The sequence below is a fragment of the Diplotaxodon limnothrissa genome, linkage group LG17 (assembly GCF_057381915.1).
Source record: "Diplotaxodon limnothrissa isolate DT_005_m linkage group LG17, D_limnothrissa_male_GT1.1, whole genome shotgun sequence".
Lineage (NCBI taxonomy): Eukaryota > Metazoa > Chordata > Actinopteri > Cichliformes > Cichlidae > Diplotaxodon > Diplotaxodon limnothrissa.
The window spans coordinates 15,688,932-15,711,516 of NC_140612.1; the positions used below are offsets into that span (position 1 = coordinate 15,688,932).

At 39.7% G+C, this 22,585-nt stretch overlaps 2 protein-coding genes across 9 annotated transcripts in view; both read right to left on the bottom strand.

Moving 5' to 3' along the window:
- The window catches only part of mast2 (microtubule associated serine/threonine kinase 2), a 143,152-nt gene extending 136,821 nt beyond the window's left edge, over positions 1–6,331 (bottom strand). For all 3 annotated transcript variants that reach the window (XM_085376302.1, XM_085376301.1, XM_085376300.1), the window contains exon 1: positions 5,490–6,331. In XM_085376302.1, coding sequence (XP_085232428.1) covers positions 5,490–5,570 — 81 coding nt within the window. In that variant the 5' untranslated portion in view covers positions 5,571–6,331. The remainder of the gene's footprint in view (positions 1–5,489) is intronic.
- A 2,606-nt stretch (positions 6,332–8,937) lies between these two features.
- Positions 8,938–22,585, bottom strand: part of pde4dip (phosphodiesterase 4D interacting protein) — a 99,726-nt gene continuing 86,078 nt past the window's right edge. For 4 of the 6 annotated variants that reach the window (XM_085376806.1, XM_085376803.1, XM_085376802.1 and 1 more), the window contains 16 exons: positions 22,206–22,474; positions 21,017–21,154; positions 20,698–20,892; positions 19,376–19,660; positions 18,393–18,524; positions 18,077–18,196; positions 17,734–17,923; positions 17,463–17,587; positions 16,200–16,316; positions 15,964–16,068; positions 15,341–15,528; positions 14,928–15,059; positions 13,971–14,109; positions 11,889–11,935; positions 11,575–11,698; positions 8,938–10,792 (listed from right to left, as the gene is read on the bottom strand). In XM_085376806.1, the coding sequence (XP_085232932.1) occupies positions 10,644–10,792; positions 11,575–11,698; positions 11,889–11,935; positions 13,971–14,109; positions 14,928–15,059; positions 15,341–15,528; positions 15,964–16,068; positions 16,200–16,316; positions 17,463–17,587; positions 17,734–17,923; positions 18,077–18,196; positions 18,393–18,524; positions 19,376–19,660; positions 20,698–20,892; positions 21,017–21,154; positions 22,206–22,474 (2,455 nt within the window). In that variant the 3' untranslated portion in view covers positions 8,938–10,643. The remainder of the gene's footprint in view (positions 10,793–11,574; positions 11,699–11,888; positions 11,936–13,970; positions 14,110–14,927; positions 15,060–15,340; positions 15,529–15,963; positions 16,069–16,199; positions 16,317–17,462; positions 17,588–17,733; positions 17,924–18,076; positions 18,197–18,392; positions 18,525–19,375; positions 19,661–20,697; positions 20,893–21,016; positions 21,155–22,205; positions 22,475–22,585) is intronic. The other 2 variants (XM_085376804.1, XM_085376805.1) reach the window with 2 other exon arrangements.

The following is a 22,585-nucleotide window of genomic DNA, read 5'->3' on the forward strand; positions in this document are numbered from 1 at the left end:
AAACACTAAACATGACAGAACAACTTCCACAAGGAAAACTCTTTAACAATGTTTAATATTAAATTGTGTCAAATTTGAAAATACTACAACAGCAAGCATAATGCAGGCTTTTGTTCAATGCACAGAGTTGTGCCCATTTTCAGGGACAGGATAGAAAAAGCAAAGTTTAAACGAGGTGGTCAATAGCAAAGACAGCAAAGCAATGTGCAGTCCAGATCAGTGTGAGATCAACATCACTCAGGTTCGGGGGGGGGTAACATTATAAGACATTAAGCTGGAGCAGATGATGGATTTTCCCTAGTAAGAGTGTTGTGCTGGCATTTTCACAATTTAACAGCCCAAAGTTTAATCTAAAGGAGGAGACTTAACAAAATATAATTTGAGAACGGTAAACAGATAACCACAAACACACTGAATATTAACAAAGGGAAACAAACAAATGCTTTGACTTGTGTCATTTGTCACTTTTTGAGATTTCTCCTTCCTACTCATTGCAGATTACCACAATAACTAAACCTGTACACTAATACGTGAGATTTTTGTATAGTCATCGATAGGGCTCATCTCAGCCATAATTCTCGTTAATGAGGGCTTTATAATTAATGTCAATCATCCTACTGCATCTGCGCCTTCCCATTAGTGCGCTTCTAGGCATTCTAAAATGGCACATAAACCATTTGGGCTCTATCAGTCTGCCCCCTGGCATCTGCAATGCAGGGAGAACTATCAGCTGGAGTCCCAAAGGTTGTTCTGGCTCAATGGCTCCTCAGCTGCACCTAACCCATAAGTGGTTAAAGGCTGGGAAGGAAATCACTCTCCCGTATCAGTGAAAGGGAGGGGAGGAGATTTAATGAGTACCCTAAGCACATCCAATGAACCGGAGATGTTAACAGCTACTGTTACCGTTGACAATATGTAGAGCTAGGAACAGACGAAGTTGATGAGGCTGGAAGCGGTTTGACTTCTTTCAGCATTATCAGTAGCGAAGGATGGACATTATAGTGAGCATGGGGCTGGACACTATGGAAAGAAATCCATTCTCTCAGAAGAAGAAATGTTCTAAACATTAGCTACATGGTCATATGATAGAAAAAAAATGTTGGTAGTGCTAGATGTTTAGTGCAATGGTTTTCAAAAGTAAACTTCATCAAACTGATGGACAGATAACAGATTACAAAGAATTAAGGAGCTACAATGTGCATTTTATAGCTTAGAAATGAAGTGAAAGTGAAGTTAGTGAAATAACAAAACTCCCTGTTCCCAGCCACTCCTATTAACACTGTAGAGTACACATTTAAGCTGCTGTACCTCAAGTCTGCCCTAATTAGCTTGATCATGTCAGGGCTTAAGCAAGGAGCAACAACATGGTGTCTTAAGTGAGAAGATATTACAGCTTATCCTTTCATCTCTCTTTCAGCTAGCAGAGAAAGAAGAAATGTTTTCTCTGCAATCTATGAGAGCTATGAACTCCATCACATATAGCTGCAATGTTTTGGCTGTGGGGAAAAAGTTATTAATTAATTTAAAACATAATAATATTATTTGCAACAAAAACAAATCATATTTAAATACCCTTTCAAGAAATCTAAGGTCGCTTTACACAAAAGTCAGAGCTCAAAGGCCTCAGTGAACAGGTGGCATTTGAACTGTCTGTTGAAAATACTCAGGGATGGAGCCTGTTCCAGAGAGATGGTGCAGTAGCACTGAAGCCTCTTTCCCTAAAAGACTGGCGTGAGAAGTGCAGACTACGCCTTTATCTGCAGAATGCAGAAGAAAACATGAGGTCTAGAAGAGAAGATCAGAAAAATGCTGAGGAGCAAAAGCATGTTGGGATTTGTAAATGAGGAGATGGATTCGATAAGAGATACGGAACTCGACTGGTAGCTTAGCCGTCATCATCGCCAAACTCCAGCACGTAAGTGTTAGGGTGATGTGTTTAGGTAAGAACTCCGGCAGCTGAGTTCTGAACATACTGCACTGTGTCCAAGGCTTTGATAAACAGACCAAGCAGGAAAATGTTACAGTAGCCCAGGTGGGAAGTACTGAAGCTATCAATGATGGTTTCAGTTGAAGAGTCAGGGAGCACTAGCCAGAGCTTGGACATATTTGGGTGGCACTTTTAGAGATGGATTTAATATGTAGTAAGGAGAGTGGAGGAAGCCCAGGATGACACCAAAGTTGTGGAAAAGGTGAGATAGAGGTCCAGATTGGCCACTTTTCCTGGCTGTGACCTGGGAACCACAACCACAGTTCAGTTTTATTATTGCTCAGTTTGAGAAAATTGGTTGACATCCAGTTTTTGATGTCTACGAAGAAGCTGACGAGAGACAAAGGAAGACCTTACCAAGGTGCTTCTCTGGTCTGTCACAGCAGATGGTCTGTGACCCTCCCTTTCCTCAGGACCAATAATCAAGACTGCGAGGCTGAAGCTCATGCGTGCCCAGAACACGACGCTTTCCAGCCCTGGAAGATCCACATTCTTTTGCATACTTTTGATATTTTTTAAAGAAGTGTGTCATGTTACTGGATTTTGTTGGGACCTGTCGCCACTATATCTTGCAACCTGTCTTTATCTGTGCTTGGTCTAATCATAGAAAACTGACCACTTCCACACTTTTGATGATGTGTGACCTTTCTTTGGTATTATCTCTTCCTGAACGGCGGATACATTTTCCTTCTTGGCTTTACTCATCAGGACATCCTGGTTATTGTCATTTTTTTCTCTCAGAAGACCAGCGTTACACCAACCTTACATACTGCCTGAAACCAAATTATTGTTTGTCTCATCAAATATTAAAGCCTACATTCATCATCGGCATTGAAATTTTCCCCCCTCTATAAAATATTGTGATCATTTTATCGCCCAGCACTGCTCACACCATGTTGGAAAGTTCCAAAAATATCCATTATAAAAAGGAAAGCAGTCTTTTGCAGTCACCACCGTAAAAACAAGCATTCTTCTTCCAACTGTCAGTATGCAGGTCCCACATTACAACACTCCAGTGGGTGTTTGTATGTGTTTATCCGCTGTCCCTGGCAACATATTGAAATTCACGCTGAAGTTAGAAAATGACATCCATCCTCTGACTGTATGAAATGTTGGTTATTTTGTGGGGGTTTTATTGTAACAAGGACAGTGTGTAAGTGAAGACATCAGTGACGAGTGATTCTCCAGGAGCAACTGTATGATCTGATGATCTGTTTCTCATAAAGTAAGGACGATAAGCATAAAAACCACTTATTTGTATGGGTTTTCTTTACAAGACGGCAACTGGCTGTTATTTTTAAATGAACATGTAGAAATCATCATCAAGCAAAAACGGAAATCCAAGCACAGCTCTGACCTCTAGCATGTGCAGCTTTTCTCCGAGGACATCTCTTTGCTTTGTCAGAAGTAAGTTTTTGTCACACATCTTACCGAAACCCCAATTATACACATTTGCAAGAAAATAAGAACAGCCAACCATGAAGTAATATACCACATGATTCACAGCCTTCCACAATGTAAGCAAATAGGCAGATAAGTCACTTAACATGAAAACGCCCTGTCTGCTCCTTCACTTCGTCACGGTTCACACAAGAACAAATAAAACTGTGGCAGCACAAAAACATCTGTCTTTCTTCCCATGATACAAATATAAAGCTCACTCCCTCAAACTTCCCCAAAACCGAATCCTTCCCCTGAATCTAAACTGCCTGCAAAGAAGACATTTCCTCTTTTAGGCCGGTTTTGGGAAACATTTGGAGCTCCACCGATGACTTCATCTTTGGACAGAGGTTTTCTTATTAGAGGGCTATCTTTATAGTTTTTACAAACAAAGACAAATAAAATATAAAACTGCCTTAGTATGGCTCCTGAACAGTATTACACACAAGCTGCAAGTGATTTCAATTCCTAGCAGCATTAAAATAAACTTTTACTGAATTCTATCAGGAATTGCACTGTACAGTATTACCACGCAACAATGAGTTATTACGGACTCAAATATGATGTCCTCTGTAATGGCTTGCCCATATCAATAAAGTCTTAAATATTTTAATTATTGGTTTAGTGAGGTAAAGTAGCCACCAAAGGGGGCATGCAACAAATCTGACTGTAAAATTGTGGGTGCAAATCAATATTTACTATAACAGATATGCTAGGATGATAGCCGGTGCTCAGCTTCTCATACTTCTTACTTCAAAAAGTCTTTACGGAAAATGTTGTAAAATCTTTCAGGACTTCACAAAACATTTTGAACATTTAGCCAGTTGAATATTATTAAAATACTTAGACATATGGTACTGCGATAGCAATCAATACTGGCCTATACCTGTTTTTAAACCAATATACTGATGCATCGCTTCTAGAAGAGCATATTCCACCAACAGCTAATAACTGGTTAAAGTAGATATATGTGGCAGACAGTCGTTTATTTTGTGCTTAAGCCTCTTAACCCTCTAAATGTGCAAATGCACAGAGTTTCAGACTTTATATATGTAGAATCAATAACTTTATGGGAGGGATGAACCCTCCCCCAATATCACTTATATCAAATAACTGGACTAAAAAAAACATACTACTAATAAAAAATACCTGAAATGAAATTACCAGTTTGATGGCACAGCTCAAAGCCCCTCTGACCTCCAGTTCTGATGCATTTGTTCTTAAGCTGTAGGTTTCCCAGGTATCCCAGACTGGCATTACAACTACATGTTGAACAAATTGGGCACTGAATAGATTAGCACAAGGCCAAATAACACCAAGTAATGAGCCCACTATGGATAACTTGGTGTTAGTTGGTGGTGGATTACTTCTACTTACTGATAAATTACAACAAATCCAAAATCCATACTCTGACAAAGCGCAGATTTACTGCTAGAGCACACTTTAGTCTTCTTCAGGACTCCAGACTACATGCCTTCGTCTGACAAACCAAAGAATGTATACAACCTACCATAGTAGGAAACAGCCAGCATCCACACTGACTGAGCAAAAACTGTGAAGCTCCTGAATTAGGTCCCTTTTCTCCATTAGGGAATGAGTCTTTCAAACATGTAGAGCTGCAGGGACAGAGCATCTGTGTACATGTTTTACTGAAAGCGTATATTTCCTGAGAGGATTAACTGTTCATTAGTAGTAGCTGATGAAACAGACGGACATCATAACTGCTTGTTTATTCTATATTGACTGCTTCATTTTTCACACAACCTCACTGCTGTGTGACTACATGCTTACAGACAGTTTTATAACTACTAGCAATAGCAACTAATTATGATGGCATATATTAACTCATCTAAGCCAAAAAACATAGTTATTAGGAAAGTTCTGGAAAAAGGTCCACATTGCAGAACTACTAAGAAAAATGGTTTTGCATAAAGGTACCGAAAGCAAAGGACGTCGCTGTTTAAGGGGTTTCTAGCGATTTCTGTGGGCTCATGAACTCACAAGGGAACGAGACACGTCCTCCTGACATAGCAAGGAGTATCGAAAGGCTTTTACTACTCACCGCATCTTTCTCCTCTCCTCCACTGTCGTGCTGCTCCATACTGCAGAGTTTCCTTTTGTTTTTATTCTCCGTCCTCTTCATACTGACTGTAGGAACAGTCCTATCGCGCGCCGGATTGCACCACTTCACCCGCTTGCCTGTGCAGTTTCCAGTATCCTCTCGGTAACTTCACTTAGCTGGCTAGAACAACGTGTCAGGTCGGCTGCTGTGGTTTTCAGGGACACCTCAGCGCCAAACTGAAATGCATGGCTTGCTGTTGCAGTTTGTTGACTTGCGATTCCACCTATGAGTTTGCTCCGGCCAGCCATTCCCGACTCAGAGCCCGGCTACACTTCTTGTGCTGACTCCACATCTGGAAAACCCGTTGTGACAAGCTGTCAATCAGCCTTCTTGCATGAGCAGCCACCGGTGTCTCCTTGAAAACGATAAAAGGGCAGTGTGCGCTTTTCACAGGGATAGCTTTATATTTCTAGAAAAAATGTATCCGTGCTGCGCTTTTTTGTGCCGTCTGTGGCAACAGTTCATTCAACCCGATTTAAGCTAGCGTCTTGCCGCTGAAACACTAGCTGAGCGGCTAGTCTGGCTGCCTGATAACGTCTACCTGCCCAGAAAGACCGTGACACCCTGGCAGGTCTACCTTCCCTCTTAACGCTTCCAGATGATTCCCCAAGAGCTCCACGTCTTCCGTCTCTGTCTGGTGACTTCTTAGGCGACATACATCATGTCTCGGTGTTCGCCCATCCTCACATAAAGGCTGATCTCTGCGAACACTGAGTTAACCTCGCTGTTGAACTGCAACGACACGGTACAGCTCAGCTTGTTTCCTGGCTCTGACACGACTGCTGGGGTGTCAGGTTAGCAGGAATACAACATCCGGTCCATTAATACCAAAATAAAAGTATGCAAGAAAGGACAGGAATCCACATGTAATAAAAACAACAAAAACAAATCCTATCTATCTAACTAACTACTAAACAAATAAATATATAAATAATAAAAATGCAATGACTATTAAAAATAAATATTAGTGATAACCTCTTTGTCTCTCCCAGAGTGTTCAATCTTTGACGTCTTTGTAGTCATAGAAAATAAACCAGATGGGGATAACATTCTCTTATTTTAAAACGATAATAATAATAATTAAATTGTATTTATTAATTTAACCAGGTTAGTCTCACTGAGATCAAAGCTCCCAGTGGCACTAACCACTGATCTCTTTTACATAATAATTATAATAATTTGGGATTTTCCTGATGTGAGTGAAATTTGAACACTGACAATGCAATGTGATATCGGTAACTGTCGTGGTAAAAGAAGACAAATATACTCTACTGCCATTTCAAAAGAAGAAAATATATTTTTGTTTATCCTGAATGCAATATACTGAAGTCAATATGCCGTTATATTATGTCTGTCATTTTTCGCAATTTGCGCAAGTGCAAAAGGTTTTATTTTGAAATCCTAATCCCCTTCACACCTCTGGTTTCAAGCTCATCTACACCCTCCGCTTGCTAGACGATTTCTTGATTTTGGAAAAAAAGATGATGACGATTATAAAAAAAATCCATGCAGACACATGAAAGAAATTAACTTTTTGTTTTCTAAAATTTAAAAGCACACTCACAGAATCAGACACCTTATACTGATTCCTTTACATATACCGACTTGCTTTTGCATCCTCGTAGTGTTGGGGCTGTGAAACAATTCCACGAGGTTTGTTGTGGTTTGCTGCCACCTATTGATTAACAACTAAACTGCTTCGTATGTGTTTTCTGTGTGTATGTTTAACGAGACCGTGAAATAAACAGATAGGCTTATAAAGTGATGTATATTTTAATGTTTCATATATAGCTGCATATAACATTTACATATTAAGCAATATATATTCTATTATCTAATAATATGAATAATTAGTGTGTATTTTAGGCGCACGTGTTGTTTAATAAAATCCTCTTTTTTCCCAAAGAGGGAATTTTCTTGTCACTTTGACATCCTTGTATTTAAACCACATGGCAATACTTTGGTAAATTGTGCCATATATACGACAGTCAGATTTTCTTTTATCCCCACAGTAGCCTTATTCTATCTTTCACTGTTAAACTTCACCAGGTACACCTGTTCAGTGTTTCATTAATGCAAAGATCTAATTAGCCCGTCACACGTCAGCAACTCAGTCCATTTAGTCCTACAGTCATGGTCAAGACAACTTGCCGAAGTTCAGGTTGTGCAGCAGCAGAAGACCGCACCAGCTGTCAATCCTGTGCTGAGTAGGATAACATTGACTGGGCTGATGGATCTCAAACTCTGCTGCAGCATACAGATGCTTTCATTTAGTTTATCTGGCATAAACAAAATAAAAGCATGCCAGTATCCATCCTATTTGTACCAGTAGTTTAGACTGGTGGTGTAATGTGGGGGACATTTTCTTGGCACACTGTATGTCAGCATCATTTACTCTAAATGTCTGACTGAGTATTGTTGCTAACCATATCCATCCCTCTCTGATCATAGTGTACCCATCTTCTGATGGCTGCATTCAGAAGGATAACACATTCAAATAACCTCAAACTGAATTTTAAATATGACAACGAGATCATGATAATTTCCCATTTTTCTTTTTTAATGCTCTGATATTTTGAGAAGCACTATCTGATTTTTGTCTTGAAAGGTTCTTTACTTTACTGACTTTACTATCACTTTCCTCAAATGACCTCCCAAGTCATTGCGTTTTAATCCATTCGAGACACGTTTGGGGTGTAGTAGAATTGGATATTTGCATTATGGATGTGTAGCTGGCCTGCAAATTTGTCAGCTTCCCATTCAGTTGACCACAACTCCATATTATGGTCAGTATAGACAACAAAGTCCAAAGAGTGTTTCCAGCGCCTTGTTGAATCTTTGTCACAAAGCCAATATGGAGTTCAACTCAGTGTAACTAAAGAAATGGCCAATGAGTTTACCCTTACTCTTTAGTATAAAATAATTCATAAATTTCAAAACATAACAGGAAACAACTCGTATTTTCTGCGCATCATGTCTTCTTTAATTTAACATGTATGATCACTTTTTAATTTAAGAGTTTTAAAATTTTAATCTTTAAATTTTTATGCCTCTGCTTTCATTTTGTATTTGCATTTCCTGCTTTTATAGCTTTTCTTGCTTATTGTTGATCTTATAATCAGCATTTAATATTGTTGATCTAAAAAGAGAAAAGCTAGTGACACTTGAAAGTATTCTGTAATTTTGTGTAAGTCACATGTACATCTATTGTTATTCTGTTTTGTTTTTATTTTGAACAGCATTTGAGCGCTGATTAAACACGGTTTATGAAGTGTACAGTATAAAGAAACCCTCACTGTATTTGCAAGGCTGTGCTTAAGGTGAACAAAATAAAAAACATGTAGTATAACGTGAGAAAACAACAAACATGACAGATATTTTTGTCCCCTTTTATTGGAAAGATCTTCACCACAAAACATTTTAATAAAGAGAAGTCTTAAAAATACAAATGGCCTTCATCCAAAGACCATCTCTTCTCTCAGGTGTACATACTACCGTTAATATGCACATATATGAAGGGTGGCTCCTAAAACAGCTCTAACACTAAAAGAAACAAAACAAACCAAGTTTGACCTTTGACCTCTAAGGGAAAACAGTCCAAAACTGTTTTGTCTACTTTGGTTCATTTTATTGCTTCTTAACTACACTCCTACAGTATAGTGCTGTTTTATGTGATTTAGATAGCTAAAAATGCCTGGGCCAATAAAAGTGCTTCATACTGATTGTCACATGCATTCATCTAACAAATAATTTTCTTAAATCAGTTCAGTTTTAGAATTAAAACCGTTGACATGGCACTTTAACACTCAAGCTTAAAAACAAAAGCAAAGAAACACAGAGCTATGTATTGCACAGTAACCCCAGAATTTCCATTTTTCAGTAAAAGTATTAGAGGGCAGTAAAGCCACAGTTCATGCACAAAACAAAACAGGTGACCTACAAAACAGAAAAAAGTCACGAAAACAAACTAAACAATAATAATAATAATAATAATAAACACAAGAGGAGCCAATGAAATAAAATAAACTGTGAGTGTCACAAAACCTCTTCCAAAGGAAACGCTTCCAGAGACGTGTTTACTTTTTTTAAATATCGCTGTGACAAAACATTAAAACACACAGATACTGACAAATTTAGCTAAAAACAAAAAATAAACATAGAAAAAAAAGTTGTTGTTTTAAAAAAAAAGGAAAAAAAAAAAGAAGTTGACGAAGAAGAAAAAAAGAGATGCTATGGTTTTTTGTTTTTTTTAATCGTTACAAAAATGAACTGTCATCCTTTCTGGACCATTTATTAAAATGTATCTCACAAGTATCTTTTTTACAAGGTTTATCAAGCCTGCAAGTTGATGATGCCAGACCCCCATTTTAAATTATCTAAAGACAAAGGAAAGATTGTTTCCATGTCTAACAGAAAAAGTGAAGTTGGAGGGTGAACGGTGAATCAGTGACACTAAGCTGCTGTGTTACTTGAAAGTAAAAACATCATCTACCAGCTACACGACCGACTGCACGTCTTTTGATGGTTCTATGTTCTTTTTTCATTAGGATATTAGGACAAAACTAAAACATAACTACCTCTGGGGAGTATGGCTTTGTTTTATCACAACGCTCACACCACATGCATGTAATTCTACACACTGACTACAAACATGAGCCTCAAGAGAGGCTAAGAGGAAGCACTTTGGATTTTGCTCTTTAACTCTTCCTTTTCCTGCTGGCATTAAACACATTTTTTGCATTTTAAAATCCCTGCTGAAGTAACAAAGGTGAAGCTCCTTCCTGATTTGTCACTTTTAAACTGTGAGTCAAGGGCATCCTCCAGAAATTGCTGATTAATTTGCTGATGAATCTAAAAGTTTTCAAACTGTTTTAAATTTAGTTCTATTCTTATTTAAATTTGGTTTAATAGTAATAATGCAAAAAGACCTATGAATCATAAACAAGCTTCAGCCAAACTGAGACTTATCTCATATGAACAAAAAAACCTTTGAGTTCCCTCCAGGAAAATCCTGCAAACATCTGCACAAATTATACCATTGATACAAATAATAAAATAACACAGCCGGAGATGGCAGTGATGATGAACTCTGAGCTACAGGAAGACTTCCTGCAGGGGGAGCTGGTGGTGAGTCCATCCCTGGGCAGGAGAGGAGGAAGAGCTACAGGGTGAAGTTTGGGGCTTCATGACACTCCAACCAGGAGACATGTTGAGCTCACAGAAGCGTCCGCCTGAGATTTCACCTGAAAGACAGTTGACAAGAGATCCAGGAGGTTTCTATGGAGTGGATCTTATTTATGCACCACCTGTTAAATGTAAGTTGTATATAATTTAAAATGTTACACTTGTAAGTAACTTTACTATTTCTTTTTGTTAACACCGGTATCAGCTTCTGATTGCTGTTTATCAGTTTTCCTTTGTCCCCTCAAAATGCACATATACAGAGCAAAACCAACCTATTGCTCAGCCAGTGGTATTAGACATCTATATCAATTTGAGTTCATAAAAAATGTATGTGTATAAAAGTAAGTATAGCAGTAACCACATATAAAGCCCAATAATCTCTTTTGCAGTTAAAAATGTCTGTTTTAAAAATATATATTTTTGGTTCATCTCCACCAGACATTGCATTTCTTTGCACTTATTACTTGATAACAGAATCAAAAGAAATAGTAATCCTGGGTAAGGACTAGAGGCCACATTCTTAAACTGGTCAGTATGGTCTCACTGCACTATTTGCTTTTCTAGTAAGCAAACTGACGTTTCTAGTTATCGTTTTTGTCCAAATGATGATTAGCAAGAAAGATGAACATTAGCAAGGAAAGCAACGTGTTAGTGTTTGCTTAGTCTTTTACATACAAGTATGCTGTTTACCTGTTTAGTAGTATCTCAGTCAGCCTTACATGCTGCATGATTATGTAGTATTTAAGTGGCTTTACTGGCTACATGCAAACATTTTTGATATATACTGTAGGTTCTTAATCAAAAAGCAAGCAGCTTCACCACCCAACACGCCAGACTGTACCTTTACCAGGCCAGAGTTGTGAGGATGAGGATGAGGAAGAATAAGAGGAGGAGAGGAGTGAGGGAGGAGAAGGAGGAATGGGAAAAGGAGCTTGGTGCAGGGAAGAAATCCTGAGTTCATTCTCCTGAGGACACTCAGTAGGAGACAGGATAGAGGAGGAAAGGTAAAGAAAACAAACATCTTTTTCTAATGACCAAAAGTGTGAGGGACGTCATCATCCACCCACTTAGTTGTTCTTACTTATGGGAATACAACACTCATTGTGGATAATGATACCAAAACCAGGATTAATATGAGGCAACGAGTGAACTGACCTGTAAGTTGGTCTTGGCTTTTCTCAAGACATCGCGTGTTCTCAACACTGTAAAAAACAAAAACATACAATCATCATCATTTCTTTTTCTGACACAAACTGTAACAACGGTGAAAACATTACACATGACCATGATTACACATGATTACTGACAATACAAAGTAATCTCAGAGTCAAAATCTCAGGCTTCTCGTAAATGCTCCAGTTCAGACTCTATGAACAAGAAAGTCTTGCCATATGAGGCACCTGTGGCTCAGGAGGTGCAGCACATCATCACTAATCAGAAGGTTGGTGGTTTGATCCCCAATTTAAAAGTATTTTCCAAGTGCTGTTAAATAGAGAAGGATTTTTTTAAACACAGCTTTTCCAAACATTCTCGTTTTATTATGGATGCTTACAGTATTTTACTTTGGACACAGGAGCCAAATTATTTCGCAAGTTCAAAAGTGTTCGATGCTAATAGTCAAATGTGCATCCCTTTGCTGGATAACAGTCATTTGTTGTCTCACACACATCATCTTAGCAAATTTCTCAAGTTCCTCCAGATTTGATGGTCTTTTGCCATTAACCTTGGTCTTCAACACCCCACAGTTTTCAGTGATATTCAAAACAGGAGTTTGTGCAGGCGAGTCGATAATGTTCACTGGAAAACAAAGTGACAACCTAGATCGAGTTTTTCTGCCGACTGCTTGAGGTTTTCTTTCAAAATCTTCACATATGCTTCTTTCTTCATGATTTCTTACATTCTGACAATATTCCCACGTCACCTACCCATTGGAAGGTTGGTTGTTCGATGCCTGGCTGCTTCAGTCTACGTACATGCCAAATATCCTAACTTTGTGTGAATGAGGCAAGTTTTGTAAAGTGCTTTTAGTACTCAGGTGGAGTAGAAAAACACTATATAAGAAACAGTCCGTTTCCAGCCCCCTGCGTGTTTCACTGTAAGGATTGTGTTTTTGGGTTGTACGCCTTTTCAATCATAAGCAGGATGTGCTTCTAGTATATATAATCTTTCTCCAGGTTGTCCTGGAGTTTTCCTTGGGCTTAAGGGTAAAGTCATTCACTGGTATCTTGGCAGCTGTTCAGGGATCTTTAGATACACCTCTCACTAGTTTTCTTTGAATTTCACTTCCTACCTCCACCAGGCTTGTTCTGTACCGTGTGCCTCTCTTTGAACTCTCTCTTGTCACTCCAGTTCTTGAAAACACCATGTATATAGATCTCAGTTTTAACTTGATTTTACAAGCTTTGAGCACTGCATAGGTGAAAGACGTTATTAGACAGGAATAGTTTGTGCTGCATAAATAGAAATTTTGTATGCTTTATAAAAAAAACCCCAAGTATATTTAGAAATGCTGTGTTGAAAATCCCATCCATCCATCCATTCGCTTCCGCTTATCCTTTTCAGGGTCGCGGGGGGCTCTGGAGCCTATCCCAGCTGTCATAGGGCGAGAGGCGGGGTACACCCTGGACAGGTCGCCAGTCTGTCGCAGGGCCAACACACAGGGACAGACAACCATTCACACTCACATTCACTCGCACATTCACACCTAGTGGCAATTTGGATTATCCAATTAACCTATCCCCACAAGCTGCATGTCTTTGGACGGTGGGAGGAAGCCGGAGTACCCGGAGGGAACCCACGCAAACACGGGGAGAACATGCAGACTCCACACAGAAAGACCCCGGCCTGATGGTGGAATTGAACTCAGGACCTTCTTGCTGTGCGGCAACGGTGCTAACCACCGTGCCACAGTGCTGAAAATCCCTTTCTCTGTTAAAAAAGAAAATTTTGACAATAACTTGTATGAATGTGTGTGTGACTGGGTGAACGAGGCTTGTAGTAAAAAGCACCTTGAGTGCTTTATTAGAAATGAGAAAGTACCAGACAATTTATCGTTTCCCATACCCCTTTTATTGCCAGCTTTGGCATGCAACTCTAGCTGTGACCACAGAATAGCAATAGAAAAAGCCCACAATCTGTTCATACCAAGTGTAGCCAATAAAAAGAGACGAGAGCCTCTCTACACTTAACACATGGTTTTACATGTGCTATTAGAGTTTTTTGGAAATGTGTACTCACATTGGCTGACTATAAAGTGCTCCATGCTATCTTTGGTGCCGCTGGAGCTCTTGACTCTCTCCATTGTGTCCTTTAGAGCCTGTTCTTGCTCTGAGAGCTTCAGACGGAGAGAAAGGACCTCCTCCCTCAGAGACCGATCCTAAATAGCAAAAGACAGGTAGATGGCTCTCTAAGCTCTTGGAGATGCATACACTGACGTGCAGAACATGCGAGTACAACCTGAAATAACAAAGGCAGGTGCAGCAGTTGCAGTAAATGATACATTTTTGCATAAAATCTGTTTATTCACTCATATCCAGCTCCTTTAATCTTTGGGGAAAAGTTAATAAATCTTTTACTTCTAAGTAAAGTATGTGCAAAGGCACCTAACAGGGTTCACCTCACAGGGGCCAACTGTATCACCCTCATGTTTTTCTATCAGCAACAAGCTTACGTAGTGAAACTTACTCTGTGTAGGGTGGTGTGATTCTTTCTGAGAGCCTGAGGAAAAGGAGCAGGATCATTTAACCCTGACAGACGTTTAAAAAAATGATTTTGAGCTGAATGTTTCTGTTATATAAACTTCACATTTAATGGGAGTTGGATCTAAAAGTGGCAAATTAGATATATATATTTTTTTATATAGGTTTAAAACACTAATTGATTACATATTATAGCAGCAATGTAATATGTCAAAGTCTGCTTTTAATTGAGTTTTTTCAGTGATACAAATGCCCTCATCCAGTGTTACACTGGTCCTGTTGTAACACATTGTCTTGCATTAAACTGAACATTTTAGTCAATTTTAGTAAATACTTTTATCAAGAAATATTTTTTCCACTTCTCTATTTATGTATTAATGCTGAGAAAAGAAATCATGCGTGGCGAGAAAAAAATAGTAATACAGTGATTTTGGTCTCTCGTTTTTACAATCCCAAATCAGATTTTCTCTGTGACACCAGGAAATACTTTTCTGACCTGTTGGACTTCCTCAGATTTGGGCAGAGCTGCTCTCCAGAACACGCGAAGCAGAGACTCAGCCTCATCCAGTATCTGCCGCAGAGTTTTAGTGTCCAGCAGCAGCTTCTGAACAGAACCCCAGTCTGAAAGCTGGAACACATAATGCATGAAGTCAATATAATGTGCATTAATTATGAATATATTTATTTCTATTTATGTATGAGAGGTTTTCGCCAGGGCTGCGGCACTTGTTCGCGTCGCTTCTGTTATGAGAAAAAGTTATTTACAGACCTGACAGCACATTCCAGAGACCACCCCCCATTACAAGGCACTAATAATTTTTATCTTATCAGCTCTGGACTTTTATGAGGACCATAATTTAGTAAATGAATCTCAAGTTATATTGAATAAAAAGAGATTTGAGCTCTTACCTGATGAAAGGAGAACTCCTGTGAGGTGCTCAGAGAATAAAGAGCAGTCTCCATCTTAAGGAGGAGCGCACTTCCCTGGAGGATGTGCTGCTGCAGAACTTTGAAGTCATCAATGTGGCCCACTGCATGGCGGCCATGACAGTTATAAAAACAGCCATCTGTGTGATGTCCATGCAGGGTTGAGCCTGCTGGAAAGGAAAACGAAAGAACTGTGTCCAGTGCAGTCTTCTCTCTATGGATTCACTTATTTGATTTAAGAGTACAGAAATCCCACATAAAAAAGAACCTTTAAATGCCTAAAGTTACAGGTTCAAACTTAAGCCAGGCTCAAGCCAGGAGGATGTGCAATAACCACACATTATCAGTGACATGAAGCAAGGAGTTATTATTTGAAAGAATTGTGGATGTGGACTCAAACATACACGGTTACTGTTATTTCCTTTTTTGCTCAGAGATATTGTTCCCCATAGCCAACTGCTAATAGTTTCTGGTTTCATGTAAAATTATTCACACTGAGGGATACCTGAACAAAGCTCGCAGAATAATGTTTTCATGCTTAAAGTTATGACTATTATGGGTAGGATTGCATAGTCACAGTGCAAGTGCTGCTTGAAATCTCTCACCCTGATCAGTTGCTCCAGTTTCTTCTGTGTGTTTCTGCATAGCATGCAAAGGAGAGGAAGGACTGAAAAGTCCAGTGTCTCTCACAGGTGGAGAGGGAACGCTATCTGTGGAGACAGATTCCCATCAGTACTGATTTAAAGTTTCCTTGTTAAAACATTTTTGTAATTGTAATGCTATGATCTGCCATATTTGTCAGGATTTTCAGAAACAGTCTATGTGTTTCAGATATACTGACCGCTGAAGAGCTGCCTCCTGGCTTGAGGCTGCGTGTCAGCTTCTCTGCTCAGCTGCTGCTCCAGCTGAATGTGCAGGTCTTTGGGATCAAAGACTGTTGTGCTGTCACTGCCTTGACCTGTTAGAGAACACACAAATACTGGTGATTAACAAAGAAAGTAGACAATCTGTGTGGGAGCGTGGGATTGAGAAAAGAAGCAGGTCCTCATTGTAACTTTAGAAAAGTGACACATTAGATGATTTTAACAAGGAATACATTTTTAAGTTCACAAAACACACACATGGACCAGTTTTCATATTACTGCATTCCTAAACAGAAACATAATTCCAGCAGCCGTCTTTTACGAATGGCAGCTCATAGAAAAAATACCCACCTAGAAAATAGTGATTGATGCCAGTGGGGTTCATTCACTAATATAGGCAAAATTATCCAAACAAAATAAGTGTGCATGCAGAATTTTTGGTCTGATTAATGAAACATGTGCAATGTTTTTCTACTTTTATTTTTGAATGCTGTATGACAAAATATTCTGTGATATAAAGTGAAAAGGTTTGACATCAGAGATGATGTGAAGAAAAATAAGATAGCATAAGAAGGAAGCAGGTGGAGGAGATGAAGAGCCTCCAGCCCACTGGGAAGTAGCAAACTGGTAAGAAATGAATGCCATTGATGACATCCAGCCAATATGCAAGTCTTTTTAGTAAATGCAGCTTTATTATGCTAAGCATTTAGTGTTAGGTATATTAGCTAAAGCTCAATCGTTTATGTTGTACGTTACATTTAAATTCTTTATTGTTATTTAACTCTATGATTTTTTTTTACATTGTTCTGGAAAACAAACTAATTGCCAAAATAAGTTTAAAACATAAGACAGACTGGTATACATGTGGTCTGGGGAAGTTTTAAATTTGTTTATAAAGTATTTAAAGAAATTCATGTAGGAAAATACTGATGAATTCTCGATACGTGCGTGTTTCTATGCACTGTTTAAGCACAGTTTTGTGTGTGCACCATGTTTAGAATTAAAAATATTACTTCTAGAATACTTAGAGAAATTTTGCATTACTCATTTTCCTGCCCTGCGATAAATTGGCCACATGTCCATGGTGTATCTTGCGTCTTGACTGCTACTCCAGGACCACAATGTCTCTGAATTCAGTAAAGACAAATGGATGGATGGATGGATGGATGGATGCTTTTCTTCACTACATCGAGTTAAAGCTGCTCACTGATCTGAACAGGCGACTGTGTGTTGATTCTTACCAGTGGGCGCATTTGTGGTGACTCTCCCCTTTTTGCGATACACCTGCAGCTCACACTGAAGAGAATGGACCAAACTGCGGCTCTCACAAAGCTGCTGCCGGAGAACAGTCAACTCATGCTGGAGCCTGAGGTATTTCATAAAATGCATGAAATCATGTTATTTATTACCTATGATTTCTTTAAGATATGTGTTTCCTTCAAAATCGTCCCACTAAAATGTCTAAAAAGTGTTAGACTCCAAGTATTCCAATGAGAGAAACAAACAGACTACCTGTTGATGGTTTCCTGGTTCCTCAGTCTGTCTTGTTTCAGGTGTAACATCTCCTGACTCTGAGCTTCAGCCTCAGTTTGGAGCTTCCTGGTTTGCTCTGCCCACTTCTCAGCCTCTAGCTCCACCTCCTTCACCCTGGAACGCTCCTGGAGCGCCACCTCCCTCAGCTGCTCTGCCTCCTTAGTGCTCTCTGCATGATACATAACAACAGAGCAGAGTGGATATTTTGATTTTGAACTTTTTTGTCTGATTTCAGGCAGGGACATTTAAGACTCACATTTACATTCTGAATATAAATAATGACTCTTGAGCTTATGACATGGTAGTAAACATTATACTGTACCTTTGGTAACCTGCTTCAGCTGATTTTGTAGACTAACATTTTCCTCTTTTAGAAGTCTAATCTCACTGGCAAGCTGGTTGACTGATTCCAGTCCCTGGATGTAAATATTGGTAGGAGCACCTTTGGAGGAGATAGAGACAGAGGAGTGAAAAATAATAAATAATAAATAAATAATGACAGAAAAAAAACATCTTTGTAAATTCAATTTAAAGCAATAAAATTTCGATAACATATTTTGTCAGGACTAAATTCAATGCTTTTCAAAACTTTGAGCCCTGCAGATAACACGAACAGTGTGTTCGTTTGTCTCTGTTACCTTTCTCAGTGGTGGTTCGGGCCAGTTTCTCCTCCAGCTGTTGTCGGAGACGGTCGTTGGTGTGGATGGAGTCCTCCAGTCTCTGCCTCAGACTCCTGATTTCCCTCAAGTGCTCCTTCATCAGGTCTGAACCTGTAGCAGACAAGCGAAGAGTGAGTGTCTGTTGTGAAATCACCAATCACGCTCACCTAATAAACTAATAAGGCAAGAAAAAGATCATTGTCAAAAACAGCGACTGATCACTTACAGCTGGCTTAACAGGAGACAATAACCATATTTTTGTTTTTTGTTTTGTTTTTCATGCACTGGCTATTTTTGAGTATTTTAATTCCAAACATGTCTGGATGTGTGTTTAACTAAACCCTTTCAAATGTCATTGCATATTTAATCCATGTTCAATAAAACAAAACTTCTTATACATGATTTAAAATTTGAGATCATTTGCAACACAGTGCTCACAAAACATTTAATATGTTTCAGATCAATTTGATTTTATTTATAGCACTACAACAAAAGTTGCCTGAAGGTGCATTCACAGCCTGATGTATTGAATGCTTTGTTCGTAATACATCAGCACAATGAAAGAATAATTCAGAAGCCGAGCTTTTATTATATTCATCTGAAAATTCTGGAGTTTTTAAAACTTATTACAAACCTATAACATCTCGTCTTTGACCATTTTACAAACAAATATTCCAAACTAATTTCAGCTCAGTGTTATGCAATTCTTGGGTTTTTTTTGGTATTTCTTTTAAGGCTATAAGAAAATAAGAATAAAAATGTGCTTTTAATGCCTCAGCTGAGGAAATACAGTTTAGACTAATTTACTACACAAGTTTGCTAAAAACTGATATTACATAAGCATACCCAGGCACTAGCGTCAGTAGGGAACTTGTACATACAAAACATTGAACAATTTTCTAAACATTTTTAACATAAACACCCAGAAATCAGAGAAATCATCGGGCACATTAAAGCTTTACCTGTGTGACTGTTGCCTGACTGGTACCCCGAGGATCCTGATGACAGGTCAGCTCCAGTTCTCACTGCTCGATTTCCATAGCTCACATCCCACAATGCACTGCTCTCCAGGAGGCTAGCCCCAGCTTTCATTGTCAAGCTGGCATCCAGACTACTGTTGCTAGCAGCACTGCTGAAAGGAGAAGGTTGGAATCCTTGGTAGGAGAGAGGCAGTAAGTCAAAGGAGTCCGGCTGCTGGTAGACAAATGGGAAACCCTGAAGCGGTTTGGCTTGAGGAGTAGAAAACCCTGCAGAGGATGAGAAGATTTAAGGAAACAACTAAAGGAAAAGCGGATAGCTTATATATTGCGTAAATACATGGTCTGCTTTGTGTGTGTGTCTTAGAGAGACCAAGAGCAAGATGAAGGGATTTCTCCTGACATCGGGAGCAAGTTTGTTAATCAGCCAAATGAAATTTGTCTGGTTGGGGCTTTCTGAAAGCTCTAATGCCCATCGGTGTTTTAAGATCACAGCAAATCCCTCTCCAGCTGGAGGCTCTGGCTTCATTAAACATCAAGCGCAGAACAGTTGCTTAATGAGTAAGAAAGTACAGTGTGTTAAAGATAAAGGCAATGGGATGACAGGACAGTGAGAAGAAAGACAAAGGCAGTTGGGGAGAAATGAATTATTAAAGCTGGTCAGCTCCCTCTCTGCTTAACTACAAGAAGCCATCTTATAACTTTTATTATAGTGTACAATTCAGGGGCAACAGATGCTCAAGAAATTAGTAGAGTACAACTAAATGTAATGTAGATGGCTGTTGCTATCAAAGTTATGTGCTCTAATTATGTGATGCTCTTTATTAAGACACACAAAATGTCAGAAATTCAGGATCTGCAACCAAATCAGATCATAAAATCAGCCTTTAGCTGATCTAACAAATCCCCCACATATCTTTTAGAAAGTAAACAATACAAAGTAATTCATTTGCATCATGCCCCAGTATTTTATGGGGCACTAATTACCATATAATGCACCAGCACAAGCATAAATGCGGCCAATGACATCGCCATCTTATGTAGGTTATGTCATAGGGTCCAAAAAGATCCCCCGTAGAAGTCTAAATCATTTCTAATGATTCAGACTTCTGAAGCATTCAACAATTATTGAGTAATCGTTACTCTTAGGCAGACTAAATCCATTTTATTTCACCAGCAGCTGCTTAATTTTGAAAAGAAATTCAAAGGATTGTTTCTGGAAGGAATCAGTTCTTGGTTGCACACTCCATTGAATTTGTTAAGTTTAAAGTGGGTCAAACACAAAAGCATGCAAAGACATGACGCACTGCCTTTGTCTGCCAGCTGCCTTTGTAACATCTGCAGCTCCTGGTGCACCTCAGTCAGGGAGAAACCCATACCCCCACTGCTTTGGCAACGGGTTCGCAGGTTGGAAGGGCGAGGATGGAAGGGCAAGCGTGTCTTCTGGGTGGAGGAAGTGGGGGAAGTGTGAAAGGAAGTAGGGCTGAAAACTGAGACAGGAGCTGGGAGAAAAGGGGAAGGTAAATATGATAGACAGACACAAAAAAGCAAAGAATAAAGAAAGATACAGCAAGTAGCAGTTCCTATCTACATGAGCTGAAGGACATTTTCTGGGGTCCTTCCTACCTGTCTGACTCTGCATGCCTGTGTGTTGGGAGCTGGTGGATTGCATGCTGGAGCAGCTATGACAGGACTGGGTTCTGTGAGATGAGGTGATAGATGGAGGGATAGATGGATGGCGTGACACTGTTCCATGGTGACAATCTGGAAAGAAAAGTCATACACTGCAAAACACTGATTCTATGCATTTTATGATAAAGAGTTGATACCATCATGGGGAGGCTCGCAGCGCTCCAACGGGAAATCGAGGCCCCAGTGTCAGAGTGCTAAATTCGCTGCTCGCATAAAGGAGAAATCAACAATATTCTACATTTGGACACCACGGCGCCAGCTGCTAGGCCCAAGGCTGGAGCCCACCAAAACAACTCCCTGATAACGACTGTGTGATGACTATTCTTCCCATCCCATGAAGGACACCTGGATCGGCTGGAGGACTGTTTACTTAGCCTGATACAGCGAAGGACACTGTCTCAGCTGAACTATGGACACGCACACACATACACTTACACTGATAAGCACGCACTCATCCCCCTCCCTTCCAAACGCCTTCGATGCTTGTTCCTGCGGGGGAAGGCAGCGGGTCTGCGTGCCGCGCTGAAATGATAGCATGGTGCAGGACGACTGCTGTGTTCCTTCGAATCACCCCCCACCCCCTATCCATCCCCTGTGGCTTGTCATGTGCTCTGATGTTGTGATGTGGTCATTAATGTGCTCTCTGTGTAGAGGAGTTTTTTTTTGTTTCCTGTTCTCATGCTGTCCTCCCATAGGTTGCCCAGCGTGTGAAGAGGTCTCTTTTTTTCCTCTTGTACTTTTCCCAATGTTGTGTAATTTTTTCAGTGTTATTCTCCCAACGCTGCCGGTCTCCGACTGTATTCCCATGTGATGTCTTGTTGTTGTGTGTGTAAGTCGGGGGGGGTCCTATTCCTCTGTGGGGCAACCTGCATATGGCCAATAAAGCATTCATTCATTCATTCATTCATACTGCAAAGGTCAAATGGCAAAACTGCAGTGCGGGACTTGCTCCTTTTGTTCTGAAGAGCATTAAAATGATGGTTAATGCTCTGCTGGAAACAGGTCATCAATTGCAATTTCCTCACACATGAGTAACATTTGCATGGAATTACACAAATATTCATAATTGGAATTCCCTCTGGACTGTGTTGGTTAAAAAAAACACAAAGAAAAACACTCGTACCTGTGCTCACTTTGGCAGAAATCCGTGATTCATCCTGACCAAGCTCACTTGCAGCATCAACATCAGAGCTCAACTCCAGGTCCTCAATTGTGGATCCATGCTCATCGGACACATAAGAGATGCGATCTGATTGGTCGGTGGTATCAGAGAGGGCATGACCGCTGCAGGGTGTGTCAGAACGATGAGGATGATGGTGCTGCTGATGCTGGTTTAGTCTGGCACGGAGAGACTCAATGACCTTGTCCTTCTGCTGCAGCTCTTTACTGAGGCTGTAGGCACGTGCGCGCATGCACACAAACACACACACACACACATTTTATTTACCATGGTCAATGCACAATACATTTATCGTGTCAGATATAGCTAAAATGTAATTCTCC